Genomic DNA, 22341 nt, shown 5'->3' with positions numbered 1-22341 from the left:
TCTAATCTCTGCGGTACATATCCCAGGTGTAGACAATTGGGAGGCGGATTATCTCAGCCGCCAGACTTTTCATCCAGGGGAGTGGTCTCTCCATCCAGATGTGTTTTCTCATCTAAACAAGAAACTTCCCAGATAACTGTCCAGGTCCAGGGATGTTCAGGCGGAAGCAGTAGATGCGCTGTCACTTCCTTGGTGTTATCAACCTGCTTACATCTTCCCGCCTCTAGTTCTCCTTCCAAGAGTGATTTCCAAAATCATCATGGAACAGTCTTTTGTGTTGCTGGTGGCTCCAGCATGGCCACACAGGTTTTGGTATGCGGATCTGGTTCGGTTGTCCAGTTGCCCGCCTTGGCCACTTCCGTTACGTCCGGACCTACTATCTCAAGGTCCCTTTTTTTCCATCAGGTTCTCAAATCATTAAATTTGAAGGTATGGAAATTGAACGCTTAGTTCTAAGTCAGAGAGGTTTCTCTGATTCAATGATCAATACTATGTTACAAGCTCGTAAATCTGTCTCTAGAAAGATTTATTATAGAGTTTGGAAGACTTACATTTCATGGTGTTCTTCTCATAGTTTCTCCTGGCATTCTTTTAGAATTCCTAGAATTTTGCAGTTTCTTCAGGATGGTTTGGATAAAGGTTTGTCTGCAAGTTCTTTGAAAGGACAAATCTCTGCTCTTTCTGTTTTATTTCACAGAAAAATTGCTATACTTCCTGATATACACTGTTTTGCACAGGCTTTTGTTCGTATTAAGCCTGTCATTAAGTCAATTTCTCCTCCTTGGAGTCTTAATTTGGTTCTGAGGGCTTTACAGGCTCCTCCATTTGAACCTATGCATTCTTTGGACATTAACTACTTTCTTGGAAAGTGTTGTTCCTTTTGGCTATCTCTTCTGTTAGAAGAATTTCTGAGCTATCTACTCTTTCTTGTGAGTCTCCTTTTCTGATTTTTCATCAGGATAAGGCAGTTTTGCGGACTTCTTTTCAATTTTTACCTAAGGTTGTGAATTCTAACAATATTAGTAGAGAAATTGTTGTCCCTTCTTTATGTCCTAATCCTAAGAATTCTTTGGAGAGATCCTTACATTCTTTGGATGTGGTAAGAGCTTTGAAATATTATGTGGAAGCTACTAAAAATTTCAGGAAGACTTCTAGTCTATTTGTTTTATTTTCTGGTCCTATTAAAGGTCAGAAAACTTCTGCTGTTTCCTTGGCTTCTTGGTTGAAACTTTTGATTCATCAAGCTTATTTGGAGTCGGGTCAAACCCCGCCTCAGAGATTTACAGCTCATTCTACTAGATCAGTCTCTACTTCATGGGCTTTTAGGAATGAAGCTTCAGTTGATCAGATTTGCAAAGCAGCCACTTGGTCCTCTTTGCATACATTTACTAAATTCTACCATTTTTTGTATTTGCTTCTTCGGAAGCAGTTTTTGGTAGAAAATTTCTTCAGGCAGCTGTTTCAGTTTGATTCTTCTGCTTTTTGATTTAAGTTTTTTTCTTTCAAAAGTGAAAATAAACTTATTTTTGGGTTGTGGATTATTTTCTCAGCGGAATATGGCTGTTTTTGTTTTAGTCCCTCCCTCTCTAGTGACTCTTGCGTGGAAGATCCACATCTTGGGTATTCATTATCCCATACGTCACTAGCTCATGGACTCTTGCTAATTACATGAAAGAAAACATAATTTATGTAAGAACTTACCTGATAAATTAATTTCTTTCATATTGGCAAGAGTCCATGAGGCCCACCCTTTTTATGGTGGTTATGATTTCTCCAACATAGGTGTGTCCGGTCCACGGCGTCATCCTTACTTGTGGGGATATTCTCTTCCCCAACAGGAAATGGCAAAGAGCCCAGCAAAGCTGGTCACATGATCCCTCCTAGGCTCCGCCTACCCCAGTCATTCTCTTTGCCGTTGTACAGGCAACATCTCCACGGAGATGGCTTAGAGTTTTTTAGTGTTTAACTGTAGTTTTTATTATTCAATTAAGAGTTTGTTATTTTAAAATAGTGCTGGTATGTACTATTTACTCAGAAACAGAAAAGAGATGAAGATTTCTGTTTGTATGAGGAAAATGATTTTAGCAACCGTCACTAAAATCCATGGCTGTTCCACACAGGACTGTTGAGAGCAATTACCTTCAGTTGGGGGAACAGTGAGCAGTCTCTTGCTGCTTGAGGTATGACACATTCTAACAAGACGATGTAATGCTGGAAGCTGTCATTTTCCCTATGGGATCCGGTAAGCCATGTTTATAAAGATCGTAAATAAGGGCTTCACAAGGGCTTATTAAGACTGTAGACTTTTTCTGGGCTAAATCGATTCATTATTAACACATATTTAGCCTTGAGGAATCATTTTATCTGGGTATTTTGATATAATAATATCGGCAGGCACTGTTTTAGACTCCTTATTATTTAGGGGCTTTCCCAAATCATAGGCAGAGCCTCATTTTCCCGCCGGTGTTGCGCACTTGTTTTTGAGAGGCATGACATGCAGTCGCATGTGAGAGGAGCTCTGATACTTAGAAAAGACTTTCTGAAGGCGTCATTTGGTATCGTATTCCCCTTTGGGCTTGGTTGGGTGAATTTTGAACAATTCCTTCATGTTTTTTCGCAATTGCAGTAATAAAGTGTGTTCAGTTTAAAATTTAAAGTGACAGTAACGGTTTTATTTTAAAACGTTTTTTGTACTTTGTTATCAAGTTTATGCCTGTTTAACATGTCTGAACTACCAGATAGACTGTGTTCTGAATGTGGGGAAGCCAGAATTGCTATTCATTTAAATAAATGTGATTTATGTGACAATGACAATGATGCCCAAGATGATTCCTCAAGTGAGGGGAGTAAGCATGGTACTGCATCATTCCCTCCTTCGTCTACACGAGTCTTGCCCACTCAGGAGGCCCCTAGTACATCTAGCGCGCCAATACTCCTTACTATGCAACAATTAACGGCTGTAATGGATAATTCTGTCAAAAACATTTTAGCCAAAATGAACACTTACCAGCGTAAGCGTGACTGCTCTGTTTTAGATACTGAAGAGCAGGACGACGCTGATAATAATGGTTCTGAAGGGCCCCTAACCCAGTCTGATGGGGCCAGGGAGGTTTTGTCTGAGGGAGAAATTACTGATTCAGGGAACATTTCTCAACAAGCTGAACCTGATGTGATTACGTTTAAATTTAAATTGGAACATCTCCGCATTCTGCTCAAGGAGGTATTATCCACTCTGGATGATTGTGACAAGTTGGTCATCCCAGAGAAACTATGTAAAATGGACAAGTTCCTAGAGGTCCCGGGACTCCCAGAAGCTTTTCCTATACCCAAGCGGGTGGCGGACATTGTTAATAAAGAATGGGAAAGGCCCGGTATTCCTTTCGTCCCTCCCCCCATATTTAAAAAATTGTTTCCTATGGTCGACCCCAGAAAGGACTTATGGCAGACAGTCCCCAAGGTCGAGGGAGCGGTTTCCACTTTAAACAAACGCACCACTATACCCATAGAGGATAGTTGTGCTTTTAAAGATCCTATGGATAAAAAATTAGAAGGTTTACTTAAAAAGATGTTTGTTCAGCAGGGTTACCTTCTACAACCTATTTCATGCATTGTCCCTGTAGCTACAGCCGCATGTTTCTGGTTCGATGAGCTGATAAAGGCGGTCGATAGTGATTCTCCCCCTTATGAGGAGATTATGGACAGAATCAATGCTCTCAAATTGGCTAATTCTTTCACCCTAGACGCCACTTTGCAATTGGCTAGGTTAGCGGCTAAGAATTCAGGGTTTGCTATTGTGGCGCGCAGAGCGCTTTGGTTGAAATCTTGGTCAGCTGATGCGTCTTCCAAGAACAAGCTACTTAACATTCCTTTCAAGGGGAAAACGCTGTTTGGCCCTGACTTGAAAGAGATTATCTCTGATATCACTGGGGGTAAGGGCCACGCCCTTCCTCAGGATCGGCCTTTCAAGGCAAAAAATAAACCTAATTTTCGTCCCTTTCGTAGAAACGGACCAGCCCAAAGTGCTACGTCCTCTAAGCAAGAGGGTAATACTTCTCAAGCCAAGCCAGCTTGGAGACCAATGCAAGGCTGGAACAAGGGAAAGCAGGCCAAGAAACCTGCCACTGCTACCAAGACAGCATGAAATGTTGGCCCCCGATCCGGGACCGGATCTGGTGGGGGGCAGACTCTCTCTCTTCGCTCAGGCTTGGGCAAGAGATGTTCTGGATCCTTGGGCGCTAGAAATAGTCTCCCAAGGTTATCTTCTGGAATTCAAGGGGCTTCCCCCAAGGGGGAGGTTCCACAGGTCTCAGTTGTCTTCAGACCACATAAAAAGACAGGCATTCTTACATTGTGTAGAAGACCTGTTAAAAATGGGAGTGATTCATCCTGTTCCATTAAGAGAACAAGGGATGGGGTTCTACTCCAATCTGTTCATAGTTCCCAAAAAAGAGGGAACGTTCAGACCAATCTTAGATCTCAAGATCTTAAACAAGTTTCTCAAGGTTCCATCGTTCAAGATGGAAACCATTCGAACTATTCTTCCTTCCATCCAGGAAGGTCAATTCATGACCACGGTGGATTTAAAGGATGCGTATCTACATATTCCTATCCACAAGGAACATCATCGGTTCCTAAGGTTCGCATTCCTGGACAAGCATTACCAGTTCGTGGCGCTTCCTTTCGGATTAGCCACTGCTCCAAGGATTTTCACAAAGGTACTAGGGTCCCTTCTAGCTGTGCTAAGACCAAGGGGCATTGCTGTAGTACCTTACTTGGACGACATTCTGATTCAAGCGTCGTCCCTTCCTCAAGCAAAGGCTCACACGGACATTGTCCTGGCCTTTCTCAGATCTCACGGATGGAAAGTGAACGTGGAAAAGAGTTCTCTATCTCCGTCAACAAGGGTTCCCTTCTTGGGAACAATAATAGACTCCTTAGAAATGAGGATTTTTCTGACAGAGGCCAGAAAAACAAAACTTCTAGACTCTTGTCGGATACTTCATTCCGTTCCTCTTCCTTCCATAGCGCAGTGCATGGAAGTGATCGGTTTGATGGTAGCGGCAATGGACATAGTTCCTTTTGCGCGCATTCATCTAAGACCATTACAACTGTGCATGCTCAGTCAGTGGAATGGGGACTATACAGACTTGTCTCCGAAGATACAAGTAAATCAGAGGACCAGAGACTCACTCCGTTGGTGGCTGTCCCTGGACAACCTGTCACAAGGGATGACATTCCGCAGACCGGAGTGGGTCATCGTCACGACCGACGCCAGTCTGATGGGCTGGGGCGCGGTCTGGGGATCCCTGAAAGCTCAGGGTCTTTGGTCTCGGGAAGAATCTCTTCTACCGATAAATATTCTGGAACTGAGAGCGATATTCAATGCTCTCAAGGCTTGGCCTCAGCTAGCGAGGGCCAAGTTCATACGGTTTCAATCAGACAACATGACAACTGTTGCGTACATCAACCATTAAGGGGGAACAAGGAGTTCCCTAGCGATGGAAGAAGTGACCAAAATCATTCTATGGGCGGAGTCTCACTCCTGCCACCTGTCTGCTATCCACATCCCAGGAGTGGAAAATTGGGAAGCGGATTTTCTGAGTCGTCAGACATTGCATCCGGGGGAGTGGGAACTCCATCCGGAAATCTTTACCCAAGTCACTCAGCTGTGGGGCATTCCAGACATGGATCTGATGGCCTCTCGTCAGAACTTCAAAGTTCCTTGCTACGGGTCCAGATCCAGGGATCCCAAGGCGGCTCTAGTGGATGCACTAGTAGCACCTTGGACCTTCAAACTAGCTTATGTGTTCCCGCCGTTTCCTCTCATCCCCAGGCTGGTAGCCAGGATCAATCAGGAGAGGGCGTCGGTGATCTTGATAGCTCCTGCGTGGCCACGCAGGACTTGGTATGCAGATCTGGTGAATATGTCATCGGCTCCACCTTGGAAGCTACCTTTGAGACGAGACCTTCTTGTTCAGGGTCCGTTCGAACATCCGAATCTGGTTTCACTCCAGCTGACTGCTTGGAGATTGAACGCTTGATCTTATCGAAGCGAGGGTTCTCAGATTCTGTTATCGATACTCTTGTTCAGGCCAGAAAGCCTGTAACTAGAAAGATTTACCACAAAATTTGGAAAAAATATATCTGTTGGTGTGAATCTAAAGGATTCCCTTGGGACAAGGTTAAGATTCCTAAGATTCTATCCTTCCTTCAAGAAGGATTGGAAAAAGGATTATCTGCTAGTTCCCTGAAGGGACAGATTTCTGCCTTGTCTGTGTTACTTCACAAAAAGCTGGCAGCTGTGCCAGATGTTCAAGCCTTTGTTCAGGCTCTGGTTAGAATTAAGCTTGTTTACAAACCTTTGACTCCTCCTTGGAGTCTCAACTTAGTTCTTTCAGTTCTTCAGGGGGTTCCGTTTGAACCCCTACATTCCGTTGATATTAAGTTATTATCTTGGAAAGTTTTGTTTTTAGTTGCGATTTCTTCTGCTAGAAGAGTTTCAGAATTATCTGCTCTGCAGTGTTCTCCTCCTTATCTGGTGTTCCATGCAGATAAGGTGGTTTTACGTACTAAACCTGGTTTTCTTCCAAAAGTTGTTTCTAACAAAAACATTAACCAGGAGATTATCGTACCTTCTCTGTGTCCGAAACCAGTGTCAAAGAAGGAACGTTTGTTGCACAATCTGGATGTTGTTCGCGCTCTAAAATTCTATTTAGATGCTACAAAGGATTTTAGACAAACATCTTCCTTGTTTGTTGTTTATTCCGGTAAAAGGAGAGGTCAAAAAGCAACTTCTACCTCTCTCTCTTTTTGGATTAAAAGCATCATCAGATTGGCTTACGAGACTGCCGGACGGCAGCCTCCCGAAAGAATCACGGCTCATTCCACTAGGGCTGTGGCTTCCACATGGGCCTTCAAGAACGAGGCTTCTGTTGATCAGATATGTAGGGCAGCGACTTGGTCTTCACTGCACACTTTTACCAAATTTTACAAGTTTGATACTTTTGCTTCTTCTGAGGCTTTTTTTGGGAGAAAGGTTTTGCAAACCGTGGTGCCTTCCATCTAGGTGACCTGATTTGCTCCCTCCCTTCATCCGTGTCCTAAAGCTTTGGTATTGGTTCCCACAAGTAAGGATGACGCCGTGGACCGGACACACCTATGTTGGAGAAAACAGAATTTATGTTTACCTGATAAATTACTTTCTCCAACGGTGTGTCCGGTCCACGGCCCGCCCTGGTTTTTTTAATCAGGTCTGATAATTTATTTTCTTTAACTACAGTCACCACGGTACCATATGGTTTCTCCTATGCAAATATTCCTCCTTAACGTCGGTCGAATGACTGGGGTAGGCGGAGCCTAGGAGGGATCATGTGACCAGCTTTGCTGGGCTCTTTGCCATTTCCTGTTGGGGAAGAGAATATCCCCACAAGTAAGGATGACGCCGTGGACCGGACACACCGTTGGAGAAAGTAATTTATCAGGTAAACATAAATTCTGTTTTTTTGTATAAAGCACAATTATTTCCAAATTTCCTTTTGTTGATGCTTTCTACTCCTTTCTTTATCACCCCACTGCTTGGCTATTTGTTAAACTGAATTGTGGGTGTGGTGAGGGGTGTATTTATAGGCATTTTGAGGTTTGGGAAACTTTGCCCCTCCTGGTAGGATTGTATATCCCATATGTCACTAGCTCATGGACTCTTGCCAATATGAAAGAAATGAATTTATCAGGTAAGTTCTTACATAAATTATGTTTTTTTTTTTTTTTCCTTTTCACAGGTAGAGCAGCTACCCCCACATAGAGATCTCTTCACACGTCGGCAATGACTAATCCGGCTTCCTCCAATCACAGCATGGCCTCAGGCAATGACTACCCTGGGGGGAAAGCTGTGATTGGAGGAAGCAGGAATTGGAGTGTTGTTTAAAACTGTATTCTCTACATTATCTGAATTATGAAAGAATTTTGGGTTTCATGTACCTTTAAGCTAAAATGATCTTATTGGTTTTTTTTTTGCACAAATTATCATTAAATCAATTGTTAAATGATGCAATACATTTGCAATGTGGATAGCTTAAATAATAATTGCAAGATTTATTACATTTTTAGTAATTTATAAAAAAGTATTGCACTACGCCCACCATCTAATGCATAATTCAACCTGGCTGGCAAATATTGATATGGATAGTTTTTTAATTGAGACGTTGAAGTTATTGTAAGTTTTTTTTTTTTTTTTTTCTGAAAATGTTTGGTATATTGTAATAGTTTTTTTCTCTTGTTAAGTGTGTTCAGTCCACGGGTCATCCATTACTTATGGGATATATTCTCCTTCCCAACAGGAAGTTGCAAGAGGATCACCCAAGCAGAGCTGCTATATAGCTCCTCCCCTCACATGTCATATCCAGTCATTCTCTTGCAACCCTCAACAAAGAAGGAGGTCGCGGGAGGAGTTGGAGTTTTTACTTAATTATTCTTCAATCAAAAGTTTGTTATTTTAAATGGCACCGGAGTGTGCTGTTTTTTCTATCTCAGGCAGTATTTGGAAGAAGAAACTGCCTGCGTTTTCTATGATCTTAGCAGGCGTAACTAAGATCCACTGGCTGTTCTCGACATTCTGAGGAGTGGGGTAACTTCAGAACATGGGAATAGCATGCGGGGTCCCCCGCAAATGAGGTATGTGCAGTACAATATTTTCTGGGAATGGAATTGACTAAGAAAACACTGCTGTTACCCGTATGATGTAAGTACAGCCTTAAATGCAGTAGTAGTGACTGGTATCAGGCTGATAAATGTATGCACAGTAGAGTTATTTTCTAGGGACTAGAATTTGACTGAGAAAATACTGTTAATACTGAAATAATGCTTAAGCCTTATCTGCAGTGGAAGCGACTGGTAGCAGGCTTAGTGATAACTTTGCATGACATTAAAAGAAGTTTGTTTTTAAAACGTTTACTGGCATGTTATTCGTTTTGTGAGGTACTTTGGTGATAAATCCTTTTTGGGCATGAATTTTTTCTCTTTTTTTCCACATGGCTGACGTATATTTCTGTATAGAAACCGTTATATCAGGTCTCCCACTGTTGTAAATGAGTGGGAGGAGTCTTTTTTAGCGCCTTGTTGCGCAGTTAAAATTCTAGCACAGTCTTCCTGCTTCTTCCTACTGAACATTCCTTTCAAAGGGCAGACCTTATTCGGGCCCGGATTGAAGGAAATTATTGCTGACATTACTGGAGGTAAGGGCCACACCCTTCCTCAGGACAGGGCCAAATCAAAGGCCAAACAGTCTAATTTTCGTACTTTCAAGGCAGGAGCAGCATCAACTTCCTCCGCTCCAATACAGGAAGGAACTACTGCTCGTTACAGACAGGGTTGGAAAGGCAACCAGTCATGGAACAAGGGCAAGCAGGCCAGAAAGCCCACTTCCGCCCCTAAGACAGCATGAAGACAGGGCCCCCTTTCCGGAGACGGATCTAGTGGGGGGCAGACTTTCTCTCTTCGCCCAGGCTTGGGCAAGAGATGTACAGGATCCCTGGACGTTGGAGATTATATCTCAGGGATACCTTCTGGATTTCAAAACTTCTCCTCCACAAGGGAGGTTCCATCTGTCAAGGTTATCAACAAACCTAGTAAAGAAAGAGGCATTTCTACAATGTGTACAAGACCTCTTAGTGATGGGAGTGATCCACCCAGTTCCGCTAACGGAACAGGGGCAAGGGTTTTATTCAAATCTGTTTGTGGTTCCCAAAAAAGAGGGAACCTTCAGACCAATTTTAGACTTAAAGATCTTAAACAAATTCCTAAGGGTTCCATCGTTCAAGATGGAAACTATTCGGACCATCCTACCCATGATCCAAGAGGGTCAATATATGACCACAGTGGACTTAAGGGATGCCTACCTTCACATACCGATTCACAGAGATCATTATCGGTACCTAAGGTTTGCCTTTCTAGACAGGCATTACCAGTTTGTAGCTCTTCCCTTCGGGTTGGCTACGGCCCCGAGAATTTTTACAAAGGTTCTGGGCTCACTTCTGGCGGTACTAAGACCACGAGGCATAGCGGTGGCTCCGTACCTAGACGACATTCTGATACAAGCGTCAAGTTTTCAAAATGCAAACTCTCATACAGAGATAGTTCTAGCATTTCTGAGGTCGCATGGGTGGAAAGTGAACGTGGAAAAGAGTTCTCTGTTACCACTCACAAGGGTCCCTTTTCTAGGGACTCTTATAGATTCTGTAGAGATGAAGATTTACCTGACGGAGTCCAGGTTATTAAAGATTCTCAATGCTTGCCGTGTCCTTCACTCCATTCCAAGCCCATCAGTAGCTCAGTGCATGGAAGTAATCGGCTTAATGGTCGCGGCAATGGACATAGTGCCGATTGCGCGCCTACATCTCAGACCGCTGCAACTATGCATGCTAAGTCAATGGAACGGGGATTACTCAGATCTGTCCCCTTTGCTAAATCTGGACCAGAAGACCAGAGATTCTCTTCTCTGGTGGTTATCACGGGTTCATCTGTCCAAAGGAATGACTTTTCGCAGACCAGATTGGACGATTGTAACAACAGATGCCAGCCTACTAGGCTGGGGAGCAGTCTGGAACTCCCTGAAGGCTCAGGGATCGTGGACTCAGGAGGAGAAACTCCTCCCGATAAACATTCTAGAATTAAGAGCAATATTCAATGCTCTTCTAGCTTGGCCTCAGTTAGCAATACTGAGGTTCATCAGATTTCAGTCGGACAACATCACGACTGTGGCTTACATCAATCATCAAGGGGGAACCAGGAGTTCCCTAGCGATGTTGGAAGTCTCGAAGATAATTCGCTGGGCAGAGTCTCACTCTTGCCACCTGTCAGCGATCTACATCCCAGGCGTGGAGAACTGGGAGGCGGATTTTCTAAGTCGCCAGACTTTTCATCTGGGGGAGTGGGAACTTCACCCGGAGGTATTTGCTCAACTGATTCATCGTTGGTGCAAACCGGATCTGGATCTCATGGCATCTCGCCAGAACGCCAAGCTTCCTTGTTACGGATCCAGGTCCAGGGACCCGGGTGTGGTGCTGGTAGATGCACTAGCAGCCCCTTGGGTTTTCAACATAGCTTATGTGTTTCCACCTTTTCCGTTGCTACCTCGACTGATTGCCAGGATCAAACAGGAGAGAGCATCTGTGATTCTGATAGCGCCTGCGTGGCCACGCAGGACCTGGTATGCAGACCTAGTGGACATGTCGTCCTGTCCACCATGGTCTCTACCCCTGAGGCAGGACCTTCTAATTCAGGGTCCTTTCAACCATCCAAACCTAATTTCTCTGAGGCTGACTGCTTGGAATTTGAACGCTTGATTCTATCAAAGCGTGGGTTTTCGGATTCGGTTATTGATACATTAATACAGGCTCGGAAACCTGTTACCAGAAAAAATTACCATAAAATATGGCGTAAATATTTATATTGGTGTGAATCCAAGAGTTACTCATGGAGTAGGGTTAGGATTCCTAGGATATTGTCCTTTCTACAAGAGGGTTTAGAAAAGGGCTTATCCGCTAGTTCACTAAAGGGACAGATTTCTGCTCTGTCTATTCTTTTACACAAGCGTCTGGCAGAGAATCCAGACGTCCAGGCCTTTTGTCAGGCTTTGACTAGAATTAAGCCTGTGTTTAAAACTGTTGCTCCTCCTTGGAGCTTAAACTTGGTTCTTAAAGTTCTTCAGGGTGTTCCGTTTGAACCCCTTTATTCCATTGATATTAAGCTTTTATCTTGGAAAGTTCTGTTTTTGATGGCTATTTCTTCGGCTCGAAGAGTCTCTGAGTTATCTGCCTTACATTGCGATTCCCCTTATCTGATCTTTCATTCAGACAAGGTAGTCCTGCGTACTAAACCTGGGTTTTTACCTAAGGTTGTTTCTAACAGGAATATCAATCAAGAGATTGTTGTTCCATCATTATGTCCTAATCCTTCTTCAAAGAAGGAACGTCTTTTGCATAATCTAGACGTGGTCCATGCCCTGAAGTTCTACTTACAGGCAACTAAAGATTTTCGGCAAACTTCTTCTCTGTTTGTCGTTTACTCTGGACAGAGGAGAGGTCAAAAGGCTTCGGCTACCTCTCTCTCTTTTTGGCTTCGTAGCATAATACGTTTAGCCTATGAGACTGCTGGACAGCAGCCTCCTGAAAGAATTACAGCTCATTCCACTAGAGCTGTGGCTTCCACTTGGGCCTTTAAGAATGAGGCCTCTGTTGAACAGATTTGCAAGGCTGCAACTTGGTCTTCGGTTCATACTTTTTCCAAATTTTACAAATTTGACACTTTTGCTTCTTCGGAGGCTGTTTTTGGGAGAAAGGTTCTACAGGCAGTGGTTCCTTCTGTTTAATGTTCCTGCCTTGTCCCTCCCATCATCCGTGTACTTTAGCTTTGGTATTGGTATCCCATAAGTAATGGATGACCCGTGGACTGAACACACTTAACAAGAGAAAACATAATTTATGCTTACCTGATAAATTTATTTCTCTTGTAGTGTGTTCAGTCCACGGCCCGCCCTGTCTTTTTTTGAGGCAGGTTCTAAATTTTAAATTCTAACTCCAGTCACCACTGCACCCTATAGTTTCTCCTTTCTCGTCTTGTTTCGGTCGAATGACTGGATATGACATGTGAGGGGAGGAGCTATATAGCAGCTCTGCTTGGGTGATCCTCTTGCAACTTCCTGTTGGGAAGGAGAATATATCCCTTAAGTAATGGATGACCCGTGGACTGAACACACTACAAGAGAAATAAATTTTTTCAGGTAAGCATAAATTATGTATTTTTTTTTTTTTTTACATGTTATTGAGCAGTGTAGAGCATGTCCCATTTATTTTGCGCTGTACTTTGCTATTTCAATTTGTGTGTTAGAGTGAGTGTCAATCGAGACTTCAGCAAATGGTCAAACTATCCATTAAGGCATGTCATTTTTATCATTATCAATTCTGCAACTTGCAATATGGTGAAATACATAGTTAAAGTACTGATCAGGAGTCTCTGAGAACTGTTGGTCCTGAGTAGAAACTGCTGATAGAATGGCACGGCTAGATTACAGTGCATTTTCATTAGAAGTGATCAAATATCACTTAGATTCCACACCTGATTTTAAAAAAAAAACCATGTTAAGTTTAGTTCTTATGCAAATAAAAAAAATTAAAAAATACTTGGTTGCTAATAGAAATTCTAGAGTTTAGCTGTGATCTCTCTACTCAACTGTGAATTCTAATCTTTCAAGATACTGTGAGTTGAATAGGGGAAGAATTTATATTAGAGTTACAAAGTTCTTTGCTTCTCTGGGGGTGCTAGGATTGTGTACGGTTTATTTGGAGTGAATGCATTACTTATGTATGTGGCACAGACGTTGTATACTTCCTGCTACCTGCCCACTGCTGGTACTGGTCATTGTTTTCCATGTCTGCCTCTGGTCTTCCTGCTGTACAGTGCATGCAGGGTGAATGTATTCCGTTAAAGAGACAGTCAACACTAAAATTGTTATCGTTTAAAAAGATAGATAACGCCTTTACAACCCATCCCCCAGCTTTGCACAACCAACATTTTTATATTAATATACTTTTATAACATTTAAATTTCTGCCTGTTTCTAAGACCTTAAAGACAGCATCTTATCACATGCTTTTGTATTAGCTTTTCGCAACAGGGGAGTGCGAGTTCATGTGAGCCATATAGATAACATTGTGATCACGCCCGTGGCTTGTGGCAGACACTGCACTAATTGGCTAAGATGCTTAGATACAAGGTAATCACAGAGGTAAAAAGTATGTTAATATAACTGTGTTGGTTATGCAAAATTTGGGAATGGCTAATTTATGGGATTATCTATCCTTTAAAACAATAAAACTTCTGGTGTAGACTGTGCCTTTAAGGATCTGGCTGTTCACACTGCTGCAAGACCTTTTCCTGCCGCTGACCTCACTAGGGACTGTGCTGCTGTAAGCCAGTAAAGATAAGAGTGGTCAGACCAAACCAGGAAGCTTGCAGAGGAGAGAACTGCACTGTATTATCAGCTCCACTTGAAACCAACAAACAAAAGGGGAATAGCCAGCAGATACAATCACTCTCTGCACCAGTCAGGTCAGCGTAATTATGTAATAGGAAGTCATCTGTGTCAGTGTTTGCCTGCTAAATACATTTTGTTATGCAGGGGACAGTGACTGTATCGGCTGTAAAATATGTAAATGTAAGTAATTAACTGGTTGCTAAAGAATAACTCATTCTACTTTAAACAGGAAACAAACCATTCTTGCTTTTAACCTATAATTTTCATCATGTCGTGTTTTTCTTTCTTCTCTTTGTGTAAATATATTGTCCTTGGAGTTTTATCTGGCAACTTAAAGAGACATTAAACACTAAGTAAAAAAAAAAAAAAAAAAAGGCTTAAAGTCAAACTTAAAGACCCATAGCTGCAACGGTCTTGGGAGTTTCGACAAGATGCCTTAAAGAGACAGTATACTGTAAAATAGTTTTCCCTTAATGTGTTTACAATTGCTTTTTTTTACCAACTGCGGAGTAAAAAATGTATGAAAATTAGCCTTTTAAGGTTTATTTGTGTATATTAAAGCTCTGATTTTGTGTTTTGAAGCCACAGCCTAATAAAATAGGTTGAGCTTGTAGGTATAATCAGATCTCATTACTGTATCACATTGTGTACATAAACATGTTTCTTAATCTTATATCCTTCCATAAAACAATCACCAGTACTTGGAGAGAACAATGGAAAATCAGCATTTTATTACCTTTTTCTCTGCTATATCCTACTGGGAGTGTAATTTCTTCTGCTGGCTGTGTTTACAAAGCTTATCTATAGCTGGTACGCGCGGCCACAAACTTTCAGAATAGGTGGGGATACCACAGGCTAAATCAACTATTTCAAATGCCAATATAAGGGTAAAGGATCTACTTGTAAACAATTTAATACACTCCAGCAGGTAAAGTGGATCATTGGGAACAAATTAAAGGGGAGAAATTTTTTGAGTAAACTGTCCCTTTAATCAAAGATTGCTGCAGCACTTTAATTAGAAATATCTATCAGTTCCTGTTGGTTAGCTACCTGTGAGACTACACCTATCATATAGAGAGAGACATAAGGAATTCAGCAGTACTAATCAATAAAATAAAACATTACAATGTAAACCTTTTTTATACTACAATTTAACATTCAAAAATATTTTATAGTAACTGGTGAGAAACTGTGATACAACTTAAAGGGATACTAAACCCATTTCTCCCTCTGATTCAGTTAGAGCATGCATTTTTAAGCAACTTTCTAATTTACTCATATTATCAATTTTTATCTTGCTATCTTTATTTAGAAAGCAGGAATGTACAGCTTAGGAGCCGGCCCATTTTTGGTTCAGAACCTGGGTTACGCTTGCTTATTGGTGGCTAAATGTAGTAATACAGATCACCTTGCAAAAACAGAAGTTCAAATATTATTTCCCCCCCCCACCCCCCCCATTTGTATAGACCTAATGCCCAGCAAAATCTCATGTTTTGTGTGTTTTTACTTTTGGGGGGGGGGGGGGGTTGTGATTTTCTAAGACAATAAGTATTTGAAAGAGCCGGTGCTTTTTATTTCAAATGACGGATCTTTGAGGTCTAGGGCTGGTAAGGGATGTAAGATCGATGAGTTTGAATAACCCCCTTTCTCATCCAGCTTGTTTTACTACCTGCCACTTCCTGGTTTTACCCTTCCTCTGATGATACCATCAATGTTTTGGTAAAGTCACCGATGCTCTCATGTAGCCTTGAGAGAGCTGCCCATTATACCATAACAAATCTGTATTGCAGGGGATCAATGACAACAGCATTGGATATGCAATCTCCTTTATCACAACAATGGTTCCTCGTTTGCAAACAGGCAGCAATGCACATGATGACCCATTGTCATCCTCCACATTAAATCGGTTAGGGACCATAAAAGTTCAAAAAGAAAATGTTCTTTTGTGTTTCTAATGTGTTGGTTCACTATTGCACTGTTGCTTGCATATAAACGTGTTTTAGCTATGTGTTTAATTCCTTTGCAGTGGCTAATGTCAGCTCTAGAGCAGCAGAGCACTACTGGTGCCTAGGTGAACATATCTGTGAGAAGAGATGTGTGAAGACATTAAAGGGCCATTATACACATTTTTTCTTTGCATAAATGTTTTGTAGATGATCTATTTATAAAGCCCATAAAGTTTGTTTTTTAAAAAAAACGTATAATTTTGCTTATTTTTAAATAACATTGCTCTGATTTTCAGACTCCTAACCAAGCCCCAAAGTTTTATTTGAATACCGTCAGCTACCCTCTCCAGCTTGCTCCTGTTTGTGTAAATGGTCTTTTCATATGCAAAAGCAGGGAGAGGGGGGAGTGTCTTATCTCCCACTTGCAGTGGGCTTTCCAGCTACCTTTTCAACAGAGCTAAACTGTAAGCTTCTAAGTACGTTTTTAAACCATTTTATACTGGATTTTTATATCAGTATCTGTGCATCTTATTCTTTATAGTAGTGTCTATTACATGCAGTTATATGAAAATGAGTGTATACTGTCCCTTTAATCACTAGCTATTTCCTGGTAGTGCATTGCTGCTCCTGAACTTACCTTTTCAGCAAGGGATGCCAAGAGTACAAGGTAAATTTGTAATAGTAAATTTAAAAATGCCTTGAAATTGCGTGCTCTTTCTGAGCCATGAAAATGTAATCTTGATTTTCATGTCTCATTTTAGTAGGCTTACTCCATATAATTAGCTTGTTTTTGTTGTTAACATATGTTCCATTATTACAATGTTAAAATATTTATCCAATTGTTGTTTCAGATGCTAAAAACAGCTTTCTGATGCTGCAAGGGATGCTTGATCCAGGACAGGCACAGGATGAGTTTAAAAAATGGCGCCGACCACGAACAGGTGTCTTACAGTATTTATATTTACCCCCAGCTCTCTCTGGACAGTTCCACCTGCTGCACTATTCTGGCCTCTAAGGAATCTGCTGCATCAGAGGTTATCAGGAATGCGGTGGTTACTCTCAACTTGGACACTTCCAAAACCTATGTTCTTGCAGAGGTAAAAGAATCAGGAGGGGAAGAATGGGTTTTAGATCCAAACGACTCTCCTGTGCAGAGGATACTACTTTGGCCAAGGAAGGCTCAGGAAAGACATCCTCAATCAGATGGTTACTATTTTTTACTGCAGGAGAAAAACCTGGATGGGAGTATCAAATATGTCCACCTGCCTTTGCTATCAAAGCAGGAAGAGGCCAGGCGGTTAGTAGAGCGAGGCTTTCTGCCAAGGCCTCAAGAAGACTACGATGACCTATGCAACCTGCCCAATCTTACAGAGGGATCTATTTTAGCTAATTTAAAGACCCGCTTTCTGAAGCACAAGATATATACTTATGCAGGGAGTATTCTTATTGCCATTAACCCTTTCAAGTTTTTGCCTATCTATAATCCAAAATACGTGAAAATGTATGACAACCAGCAGCTGGGGAAGCTGGAGCCCCATATCTTTGCAATTGCTGATGTGTCCTACCACACCATGCTTAGAAAGAGAATTAACCAGTGTATAGTAATTTCTGGGGAGAGTGGTTCTGGGAAGACACAGAGCACCAATTTTCTCATACATTGCTTGACCGCGCTGAGCCAGAAGGGATATGCAAGTGGGGTGGAGAGAACCATACTTGGGGCTGGACCTGTCCTGGAGGTAAGGAAGCATTTTCAATTGTTTTGTGATCTCTGTATTTGATATGTAAACATATGCTAGATGTCTTGCTTTTACAATGTTACTTCTTATTGGTTTACAATGTTACTACTTATTGGTTCCCATCAAGGTTGAAAAACCATGACTTTAAAGACATTAGTTCAGTTAAAGGAACAGTCTACTTGAACATTTTTATTGTTTAAAAAGATAGATAATCCCTTTATCACCCATTCACCTGTTTTGCGTAACCAACACAGTTATATTCATTTTTTACCTCTGTGATTACCTTGTATCTAAGCCTCTGCAGACTGCCCTCTTATCTCTGGTGTGACAGACTTGCATGTTAGCCAATCAGTGCTGACTCATAAATAACTTGGGAGTGAGCAGAATGTTATATCTATATGGCACACATGAACTAGCACTTTCTAGCTTTAAAAAATGTGTTACTGGGATAAGAGGCAGCCTTAGAAATTAGCATATGAGTTTATCTAGGTTTAGCTTTCAACAAAGAATACCAAGCAAATTTGATGTATATAGTAAATTGGAAAGTTGTTTAAAATTGCATGACTTATCTAAATCATGAAAGTTTAATTTTGACTAGACTGTCACTTTAATATAGGTGTTGTTTCACACATGTTAAAGCAACTAGAAATTTAGGCATGACCTCCAGTAAAATTACCACTTGATTAGCTCTCTCTTTTCTTTCTCTTTCCTCCTGTTTTTGGATCCTTCTCACAGACATTTTTGACATTTATTTCTGTAATATTTCAGTGTTTGTTCGTTCTTTCTTTTTTTCTTTCTTTCTTTTTTTCTTTCTCTTTCTTTTTTTTCTTGCACTTTTTTTTTTCTTGCACTTTTTTTTCCTTTCTGTTTTGGATACTTCTCACAGCAATTTTTGACATTGATTCTTTTAATATTTCAGTGCTCAAATGTCTCACATAATGGCTTTCATTAGAGTAGTCAATGGTTTATGGCAGGGGTGCACAGACTTTAGTGAGCCGTGATCTAATTTTCTGTAAAATTCATCACTGAGATCTACTTATGCCGGATAATGGATTTAAGAAAATTGTGCATGTAGCATGCACTAAATGTTAAGAAAAATCAGGGTGTTCTTGTGTTTTTCAGATAAATAGTACACAGGGTTAACAATTTGCCACTTCAGCAGTAAAGCTCTGGACAAAACACATCTTCTGAGGGACTTTTAAATTAACTCACTTTTGCCTTATGTTTACCAACCCTTTTAGATATGAATTTTTCATGTTTTGTAATGGCATAAAAATTACCTAATGTTAGTAAAAGGGTTAAAGGGACATTAAACCCAATTTTTTTCTTTCATGATTCAGATAGAGAATACCATTTTAAACAACTTTCTAATTTTCTTCTATTATCTAATTTGCTTCATTCTCTTGATATTCTTTCCTGAAAAGCATATCTAGATATGCTCAGTAGCTTCTGATTGGTGGCTGCACATAGATGCCTCGTGATTGGCTCACCAATGTGCATTGCTATTTCTTTAACAAAGGATATCTAAAGATTGCTGCAAATTAGATAATAGAAGTAAATTGGAATGTTTAAAATTGTATTCTCTATCTGAATCATGAAATAAAAATTTAGAGTTTAGTGGCCCTTTAACTTAATTATGATTAAATATATGAAAGCCATGTGCATTTCAGTATAAGAAGTTAAAGGGATACTGAACCCAAATTTTTTTCTTTTGTGATTCAGAGCATGCAATTTTAAGCAACTTTCTAATTTACTTCTATTATCAGTTTTTCTTCGTTCTCTTGCTATCTTTATTTGAAAAAGAAGGGATCTTAGCTAAGGAGCCGGCAAATTGTTGGTTCAGTACCATGGACAGCACTTGTTTATTGGTGCTGTCCAATCAGCAAGGACAACCCAGGTTGTTCACCAAAAATGGGCCGGCATTTTAATTTACATTCTTGCTTTTCAAATAAACATACCAAGAGAATGAAGAAAATTTGATAATAGAAGTAAATTAGAAAGTTGCTTAAAATTGCATGCTCTATCTGAATCAAGGAAGAAAAAATTTGGATTCAGTGTCCCTTTAAAGGTGAATGTCTATTCACTTCATGTGACTATCACAATCTCTCACATTCTGCCTAATCTTAGTCCATGCACACATCACTTAAAGGGACAGTATACACTCATTTTCATATAACTGTATGTAATAGACACTACTATAAAGAATAAGATGCACAGATACTGATATAAAAATCCAGTATAAAATGGTTTAAAAACGTACTTAGAAGCTCTCAGTTTAGCTCTGTTGAAAAGGTAGCTGGAAAGCCCATTGCAAATGGGAAACAAGACACTCCCCCCTCCCCCTTCTTTTGAATATGAAAAGACCCTTTACACAAACAGGAGTAAGCTGGAGAAGGTAGCTGACGGTATTCAAATAAATCTTTGGGGCTTGGTTAGGAGTCTGAAAATCAGAGCAATGTTCTTTAAAAATAAACAAAATTATAAATTAAAAAAACAAACAAACTTTATGGGCTATATAGACCATCTACAAAACATTTACGCAAAGAAAAAATGAGTGTATAATGGCCCTTTAAATCAATGTGGTTAGTGCTTTTTTATCTTATAAAATACCCAGTGTAATTGTAATGGGGCCATGATGTAAGGCTCTCTGCTCAACTAAACTATATCGGCTTTATTTTCTGTATATAAATAGTATATCAGGTAGTTGTGCTCTTGGTTTAAGATACTTAACTCACTCACTCACTAGTAGCACATAAATGAATTAAACTGTTCTTTCTAGTGAGGTGTGTTCACGTATGCGTGTGTACAGGTTACTACGGTGGCTACCACAGCCTGTCTTGTGACTCCTAAACAGTCGAAATCTCATGAAGGGGAGTGGGCGTGGGAAGTCTTCTAGTGATTGCAGGGCTACTGGCGGAGCTTACACTCTGTAGCTGGCGGTAGTGTTACTGAGCCAAACTAAGGGAATAATCATGTGGCTGGGATCAATAGCGTGGCTGGCAAGCTGCAGTAGCTAGGATCAATATCACAGTCTACCTTTTAAGGTTCAACTGGTAGACCGCCATCAACATTTTGGCACCAGTGGTCTATGGTATGTAACAGTGCTTTGACATGGATGCGACAATTTATCCTTGATGTTACTAACTACTTTTCCTTGAACATTACATCTCCTCACAACCACATGTCTAATACACTTCTCAAGGCTAATGCTGCCACATATCAGTCCCTAATTGACTATATCCAATAACTGCAAAACAAAGTATTTTATTTTCAGAGCAGAATATCTAGAATTGAACAGATCTTAGTGCGTCAAATGCACGTCTGTATTGTATACTAACTTTGACAGTGGCTAACCTTGTTTGTTGACTAAAGCCCAAATTGGCTCCTTCCAATAAGGCAAATGGAGGGTGCAGTTTGGCTGTTGAAAAATAATTGCAGTAAAAAGGATGTTCATTTGTTTTAGAAACTTTATAAGATTGGTCTGATTATGTTATTCTTTAGCAACACAATAGAAATGTCTTGTAATAACTAGGTGTTTACTGTTGACAAAGATCATTGCATTCTTTGAAGTCATCCCTCTGTGGTCCACAAACTTTCTGGACACCACCACTTGGTTTTATAGACTCATAAGTGCCACCCAAATTATTCAGAATAGCAGCGTACAACCCCTACGGAGGACAAAAAAAAAAAAAAATTAGTTTTATAACACTTTGCAGATATTGCATTTCTTTTTATAAATTGAAGGTTTGTGTCAACCCTGTGTCGAGCAAGTCTATTGGTGCCATTTTTCCAACATACATACACATATATATACACCTTTATAATTATTATAATTATTATTATCGGTTATTTGTAGAGTGCCAACAGATTCCGCAGCGCTAACACACACACCACCAGCAAAAATATTGACTCACCAAGGATGGTTGTTTGCATTTTTTTTAGCAATAAAGTTTTTTTTTTTAATTAAGGTATTTACATTTTTGTTTTTTTAGACATACTGCTATGGCATAGTTAATAGACTACAGTAGTGTAAATATAACTTTTATATGCACTGGAAAACCAAAAAATGACTGTGACTCGCTTTATTGCTATATTCACTTCTCATATCTTGATGTTGCGACACCAGCTTTTTAAAGTAAATAGTCACTGTCTTTTGTATACCACATTTTACTTTACTATTCACTGTAGATTTAGTCGACTATAATCTAATGGGTTTAGTTAAAGTAACACATTATTTAAGCAATTCTCTAGAATATCCAAACTCATATGCTCCTGGAGTAAATTCTATTAACCTGTTATTATTTATGGTAATAAGGTATGAACATGCAATCCAGAGTCACAGATTTAACTGTTGTGATATATAGCATGTCTTTTTATCTTAAAATTTAAATAAAATCCAAGTCTCATAAAGAAACAAGAATATGGCCTTGCTTTTTCACAAAAGACCAGTAATTAGATATGCATTGAGTCTAACAAATTGCATATGACATTCTTTTAAGCAGAAGTGGGATTCTAAATTATTAAAAACAAAAACCGTATTGGCTATTAGGCCATTGCCAGTATGAGGTGTGTATATATATATAGTGTGATGAGGGGGAGGAATAAGATGGGAGTGTAGTGGTTGTGTAAGT

The 22341-nt window shown here is 40.3% G+C and overlaps 1 protein-coding gene across 6 annotated transcripts in view; it reads left to right on the top strand.

Annotated features, from left to right (window-relative positions):
- The window catches only part of MYO9B (myosin IXB), a 597798-nt gene that overhangs the window by 81909 nt on the left and 493548 nt on the right, over nucleotides 1-22341 (top strand). For all 6 annotated transcript variants that reach the window (XM_053702888.1, XM_053702886.1, XM_053702887.1 and 3 more), the window contains exon 2: nucleotides 16826-17710. In XM_053702888.1, the coding sequence (XP_053558863.1) occupies nucleotides 16883-17710 (828 nt within the window). In that variant the 5' untranslated portion in view covers nucleotides 16826-16882. The remainder of the gene's footprint in view (nucleotides 1-16825; nucleotides 17711-22341) is intronic.

The sequence above is a fragment of the Bombina bombina genome, chromosome 2 (genome assembly GCF_027579735.1).
Source record: "Bombina bombina isolate aBomBom1 chromosome 2, aBomBom1.pri, whole genome shotgun sequence".
Taxonomy (NCBI): Eukaryota; Metazoa; Chordata; class Amphibia; order Anura; family Bombinatoridae; genus Bombina; species Bombina bombina.
This window is presented reverse-complemented; position numbering and strand designations above follow the sequence as displayed.